General features: G+C 35.8%; 1 protein-coding gene across 7 annotated transcripts in view; it reads right to left on the bottom strand.

Moving 5' to 3' along the window:
- Nucleotides 708-7,104, bottom strand: part of LOC109709414 (protein MON2 homolog) — a 28,769-nt gene continuing 22,372 nt past the window's right edge. For 3 of the 7 annotated variants that reach the window (XM_020231651.1, XM_020231652.1, XM_020231653.1), the window contains 9 exons: nt 6,959-7,082; nt 5,788-5,906; nt 4,944-5,151; nt 4,260-4,434; nt 2,995-3,316; nt 2,520-2,659; nt 2,302-2,423; nt 1,943-2,144; nt 708-1,214 (listed from right to left, as the gene is read on the bottom strand). In XM_020231651.1, the coding sequence (XP_020087240.1) occupies nt 1,136-1,214; nt 1,943-2,144; nt 2,302-2,423; nt 2,520-2,659; nt 2,995-3,316; nt 4,260-4,434; nt 4,944-5,151; nt 5,788-5,906; nt 6,959-7,082 (1,491 nt within the window). In that variant the 3' untranslated portion in view covers nt 708-1,135. Of the gene's footprint in view, nt 1,215-1,309; nt 1,397-1,942; nt 2,145-2,301; nt 2,424-2,519; nt 2,660-2,710; nt 2,911-2,994; nt 3,317-4,029; nt 4,135-4,259; nt 4,435-4,943; nt 5,152-5,787; nt 5,907-6,958; nt 7,083-7,104 lie in introns of those variants that run through there. The other 4 variants (XR_002216087.1, XM_020231654.1, XM_020231655.1 and 1 more) reach the window with 4 other exon arrangements.

Genomic DNA, 7,104 nt, shown 5'->3' with positions numbered 1-7,104 from the left:
CCAATGTTGCAATTAACCTAAAAAAGAAAATTCCAAATCCACTTATTTTTCAATAAATTCATTACAGCATCTTAAAAGACTGATCATACTGATGAACATTGCCTTCAAGAGTTTAGCCATCTGACTAATTTGCGGGTTCTGCAAATGTATTACTTGGATAAGAAAGCGCTAGATCTTTTGGGTCATTTCGAAAAAGATATTTCCGACGTTTACCCAAGTTGTGATCATATTTGATCAGGTTTTGGTCCAACCAAGATCCAAAACCTAAACCGTAAAACTTAATTCTAACAGATCTCATATCAAGGTCAGATAAGAAACCCGATGAAAACACAATGGAAACCAGCTATTTGCACATCCCGGACTGTGATTCAAGCTCTTCTTTTTTCTTTTTTTCTTTTTTTTTGTAAAGGTAAGAGAAATGCCGTTTTAGAAAAACCAAAATAAAAATGTCCAGATGCCAAACAGATACGAGCAAAATCGCGAGGCACCAATGCGAAAATGCACCAACAGGAGCCCGCCTCTCAACATGTTTTTTATAAACACTAGTTACGGTTACGCTACGCACCACGCACCTCTGCGGCGGACGCAGAAGCTTCATCATGCAATTACTTCTTTTCAGTGTTCGATAGCTTTACATGAGTTCACAAAAATTACAAAGCAGCAAAACCAAGTCCATTCTGTATGGATTTACAGAAAAGGCGAAAATATAAAGATACAAGACAACGCCAAGCTTTTCATTCTCTAGATTGTTCCATGGAAAACATAGCATAGCACGGGTAACATCTACAAACAGCTTTCATTTGGATTGCACAATTACCAGAAATCATAACATTTAACTTTCAATGTGGCAAAAAAGAATTCAGTAGAAAATACCTTTTTCCTGGCGACTAAACCGTTCCCTCATTCCTTACAACTTTGGTTCGCTAATAAGGAAAAATGGAACGGAAAGAAAAAGGACAGGATGAAAAAGGACAGAGTACACTGCAAGTGATTTGGATCTGTAAGAACAACCACTGCATTTCTTCTATAATGTTACAAAGAATCATAGAAGATATAAATAACATAAACCAAATAGAGGAAACATAATAAAGGATACGCATACAAAGATTACATGGAAGGGATTTTTTTTTAAAAATCACATCAAACGTTGTAGCCCTAGATCAGATGCAATGAGTCTAAGAAGCACTTGCACAAGCCCCCTTACTCTGGCTTCCCTGTTGAATTACCAAGAAGTAATCAAGTTAATATGCAAAAAAAATTCAGTAAGTTGATTTTCTTTTTCCCCCCCTTTTTTTCAAGATTCACATACCTTACTTGAACTGTAGTGCATCTTGAAATAGGTACCAAGAATTAATTTTGATTCCAAACCTTTTATCGCTTTTGATTTTAGAAAACTCTATAATGTCAGAAAATTGTTCCCGTCAAAAGAGTGGAGTACAATATCCAGTCAAGTAGTTTAATATCCCATGAGGGTATAGAAAATTACATCAAAAAAGTTACAAACACTGTTAGTTCTAACAATGACGCAGTGAGACCAAAACAAAAATATGAAATGTCGTGTGATAAAATCAAAACTTTTGAAGTTCAAGTATCTACCACAAAATAAACTACAGTACATTAAAGTCCGTACGTTTTCTCTTTTTTTCTCTTCTTTTGATCACTCGCATGGTATTTGTAGTAGGTATTTACTAGAGTAATGTTATGCCCAATACCACTTTCTACAACTCTTTGCAACTATATAGACATGGAGACTTCTAATTGGATGTTTGGTGTTATTACAAGGAAGAGAGCACCTATCAATTTATCACTACCAAAAGAGCCAATGAAAGACTGCAAAATAAGTGATTGTAGATGTTGTAAAAACTTTTGACAGTTGAAGCAAGGAAACAGAAGTCAAAAAACATGGAAAATTATGCATTACTAATAGCAGAAATCGTCAAACCTTGATATAACGAGTTCACAGAAAGATGGATATAAAACCAATAAATGAGGGCGCCTGCATTGTTCATTCTTCTCCAGAGCTGCTTTCAGATAAGGCGGTAATTGAAGAACAGCAGCTGTCTCAGAATGAATGACTAGCCGAGCAAGCTCCTGAAGGACAAAAACTGTTTCTTCAGTTCTTACGCTAGGCAATTGATGTTCACCTACAAAAGGAAAACATATAAATAAAGAACCATAATGTAACAGAATTCAGAGTATTAATCAAATGAAAACAGGATAATTCAACTTGGTTGTTATGAAAAGGAAAAAAAGGTAAGCCTTTAAGGTTTATTTATTATAATAGACAAATACAAAACGTACCTAGGTCATTTTCATCAGTTAGGAACTGGTTTAATATAATCTCACATCTCCTCATGAGAATGATAATTGAGACTTTGCTAACTTCTGATCTTTTTGGATCCCAACTATCTGTAGAAGTAAAACTGCAAAAACATAAACATTATCTATTTTTCTATAAACCTAGAGATCCATTTTAGTCGCAGAATGCTCGAAACAGAACAAACAATTTAAAATGATACCTGCATAAAGAGAATATCATCTGTAAGCAGCTTAGTGAGAACCTGCTGCAATGGGAAGGCATAAGCCCGACACTCTCAAGAGGTAAAGAGCCTGTTCTGGAAGCACAACGATCAAGTGTCATCACCAACCGTTGCAGTACCTGCAAATGCAAAGTTTTAGGCAGAGTATGGGATAGAAAAAAGGAAGAAAGGCCTATTTGGAGCAGCTGGAACTTCTGTGGAAGTGCTGATCAGATAGATCTACTTGAAGTAACAGTAACAACTTTTTCATTAAATTCACCCAAGCAACTTCCTAAGCAGAAGCAGAAACAGAAGCTTTGGAATAAAGCTTATTCTTTTGAAGCCCAAAAGTTCATTCTAGCTTCCCGTCACGGCAAGAGCCCCAAAATTTCTGTTTGCCAAACTCCGGATAAGAAATCTTTCTAAGGTAAGGCCAAACAAGGACAAAGGAGATAATCGAGGATAATGAATTCACCTCAGCAGGAGCATCTATTTGACCTTTGAGGACATCACCCAGAACACTGAGAAGAGTCATCTCCCTTTGTTCATCAGCCTTGAGAGCATCTGCTGAAGGAGCATCAGTTGATAAAGCCCGCCCACAAGAACCGACAAGAAATATTTCATACACATCTGCGACTTCTTTCCATAAACGTGCCCTAGCTAGTTTATATGCATGCTTGTCAGCTTTGTGATCCAAAACTACTATTTTCAGATCATCAATAACAACACAGTTGAAGCGCTCAACCGCAACCCTCCACAATGAACCTTTTGGGTTGTCTCTTCTCGTACTCATGCACCTGACCAGACAACAAGATTAATTTGAGTTATTTTAAGAAAAAAAATTTATTTGCATACATCCATCAGCAAAGACAATAACCAAGTTTGAAAGGAATAAGTGAAAAAGCCTTATGATCCAATTCAGTAAAGTTTATTTTATTATCTTTCTACATTCTGATTTCCAGTTGGGAGTTCTCTCTTTTTGTTATGATCATTACTATGTTATTGAGAGTTGTTACCATATTAGGAGTCATATGAAGATTTAGGTTATAAATACAGACTCCATCCTTAGATTTTTGTAACTTGACTTGGAATGCGTTGCTTAATAAGATGCTTTTTCTAGAGTAAACTAGGGTTTAAAAGTAGAGAAAGCTGTTCCCCTCAAAGGAGAAGAATGCTTGCGAGAAAGGAAAAAAGAGGAGACCAACAAGTGCTGATGATTGTCTGTAACTTAACTCTATTTTTTAAATGCTGATGTTTGTCTGTTACTAAACTCCTTTTTTTTTTAAAAAAAAAGTTCCAATCCCTACATTACATGAATATACAGATTCATCTGACCAACAATAACTAATATACAAAAAAATAATAATAAAGTCCAGATAGGCCTATTTTTCTTTTTTTTTTTCTTTTTCCGACAAAAAGTAAACATAGAAGTTTTAAAACCAGAAACATAATTAACTTAAAATTCACTACTCTTTAATCTCCAATCAGAAGGTGGAATAGGGTGCCATACCGTTTACTCTCTTAGCTTCTTTTTATTCACGTTTCTGCTTATTCACCTAAGGTCTTGGGGAAGGGAATACAGAGATCAGGTGCACCATGGGGGAATTTCACTTTACTGATATGGGCCATAAAGGCATTACAGTTATTTTATGGCAATCCAATGTGCTCAGCTGAAGTAGCATGTTAACTTAAGAATGATGTACTCTCAAATGAAAGAGAAGTTGTAAGGAGCAATGTTACCTTCCAAGGCCTTGAATTATTCGTGGAGATACACTGAACCTTTCATTTGCAGGCGCCTCTAAATAAAGCTCCACAATAATAGGGACAAGCTTTTCCTCGAAAGGATGGTTCCAGCCACACGCAATAGTATCCTCAGAAGGGTCAAGACCAGAATGAAGAGAACAAGGTCCCACTTCTGTTATGGAGATGAATACAAGACCATTCAGCACATCAAGTTTTCAAGCTTTTATTTCTCCATTTTATTTTCTCGACAAACAACCAATTTCCAAAATTATTTTCCTTTTCAAAATATTGCATACTTCCTTTCTAGTGACCTACAATACCATAGATGCCCCCTACTAGTTGGAAACAGTTAGTGATGCCCTTGTATGTATTAATGTATGCCTATAATACTCAAAATGCCAATGTAAATATAATAAATGCCCTAAATAAATAGTTATAATTTTCAGAAAAATATTCGGAAAGGGTATTCTTTTTAATAAATTCATCCATTTTGCATTGGGTTTGGCAGATCACTATCTGACTGCTATCATGGAGAAAGCACTTCCAAACTATATCTTTTATACAGGAATGAAAGCATCTGTGATATTTTTCAAAGATCAATGGCTATATACAATTATTTCAAACTTTTGAAGGGTTAAGCCTTCCTTGAAGGATCTAAACATTAGAATCAATCAGACCTACCAGTATTATTGTTAGTATCACCATTTGATTCCATCGCATTTTGGTCTCCATCCATCTGATTCTTCACTTTCTCTGGGGAAGCTTCAAACCCAATAAGACAACAAAGCAGTTCCTGGAGGAGCGGGGACCACATTGAAGGTAAAAGATCGGTTGGACGCAGAAGGGGTATAATTTCCAAGACAGTGCGCTGAACCAGGGTAACATTTCCCTGAGCAAAAATGTGTTAGCAGAAAGGCTAAACAAGAAAAGGAGTTCTATGTAATCGACATAAGAGAGAGAAGTAAACACATTGTTGATGTTTGAGTAATATGAAAGATGCAAAATAATCAGATACAATACACGTAAAGTCAGGACTAGAAGGGGTATAATTTCCAAGACAGTGCGCTGAACCAGGGTAACATTTCCCTGAGCAAAAATGTGTTAGCAGAAAGGCTAAACAAGAAAAGGAGCTCTACATAATCGACATAAGAGAGAGAAGTAAACACATTGTTGATGTTTGAGTAATATGAAAGATACAAAATAATCCAATATTTACACATAGGGTCAGTTGGAGCTTCTAAGAAAGTGAAATTCATGATGCTTGTCTGTCCAGAGAAGCACAAACAGCTATTCTTTTAAAGTTCCTCACTAGTGCTGTAGTGCACCATGCTAATTTGTAGCAGGAGATTCAATTTTTTGGAGCCTCGAAGCTTCCCAACTAGGGCAAACATTCAAACTGTTGGTTATTGAATGCCAGACTTCTACTTGAAGAAGAGAAGCTGCTCCAATAGCCAGGCCAAACATGCAATTAACAGCGCAAAACGAAAATTAAAAAAAGCCAGATCCAGTTGATGTATGAACATACTGATTCAATTTCAGAATCACAAGAACTTCTCAAACTTCTAATCGTCAATTTCAGAACAGCAAGAAGTCGCAGATACATGTCAGGGTCAAACATTGACTTTGCTTGCACATATAAATCTCCTGCACATAATAAAAACTGCAATCATCAGATCTCCAAGGGTAGAACATGAATAGTCCATGTACTTGGACAATTTATGAATAGTCCATGTACTTGCACAATATTGCAACTTAGTAAATAAACTTTCCCCTTAAACACTTTGCTCCCAGAACCCTCCTATAGATTTGCAATTGCATCTTAGGCCGTTCAAAATGCCTAACATCCATATAGTCACATGCTGAGCACACGGTACTTTCCTGTAAGATACCATCTACCCCCATTTCAGACAAATTGAAATAATGAAGTCAATTTATGGAAAAGGGTAAATTGGTCGTTTTAAGGTAAGGGTCACGTGCTGAGCATGTGACTTAACACTTTTCATGTACATAGTAATGCTGGGGATGTGATTGCTATGTAGAAGGACTCCAAAGACTAAAGTGTTCAAGTTAGAAGTTCAGCAACTAGGGGTGCACTCGATTCGGATTTTACGAAATTCTCAAAACGAACCAAATTTTTCGGTTTGAAAAAATCCACAGCTGAACCAAACCAATTTATTCTTGGAACCAATCCACACTAAACCAAATTAATTCAATTAGTACGGTTTGTTTCACAAGTAGATTCAGAACTCCTATTTTTCTTCTGAATTAATTCATAATTTAAGAATCAAAATTGAATCATTATGAAAGTTACACAAAAATTTTGATCATAAGCATAGGATGTTGAAAAGTGTGTTGATATGTAATCAAGATTTAATTATAAATATAGAATTTTAATATATGGTTTAGATAAAAAGTGTGGGTAACATTACTATTCAATTTTCAGTTCAGTTTGGTTATGAGTGTTAAAACCAAACCGAAACCAAAAAGCAAATTTTAACTATTTTCAAACCAAACAGAACTGAAAACCATATAAACCGAACCAAATTGTCTTATTTGGTTTGGTTTTCGGTTTGGAACCGAGCTGTAAACACTGGTATTAGCACTAAGTCACAATATTGTTTGAGTACTAAGACTATTTGAGATTTTTACCCAATATTCAAGGACTTTTACAAACTACTAGGCATCAGCTGCATTACCAAGACCATGCAGAATCTCCTGCTTCACCTTATCAGCTGAATTACTCTTATAACTGAGCGATGTCTGAAGTACAAGCTCATAAACTTCAAGCATGGATTTTAAATATGACATCTCAAGATTTCCCTGGTCAACTCAAAGTTGATAT

Source organism: Ananas comosus, linkage group 4 (genome assembly GCF_001540865.1).
Source record: "Ananas comosus cultivar F153 linkage group 4, ASM154086v1, whole genome shotgun sequence".
Taxonomy (NCBI): Eukaryota; Viridiplantae; Streptophyta; class Magnoliopsida; order Poales; family Bromeliaceae; genus Ananas; species Ananas comosus.
The sequence above is the reverse complement of the archived record's forward strand: the minus strand, read 5'-3'. Positions and strand labels throughout refer to the sequence as shown.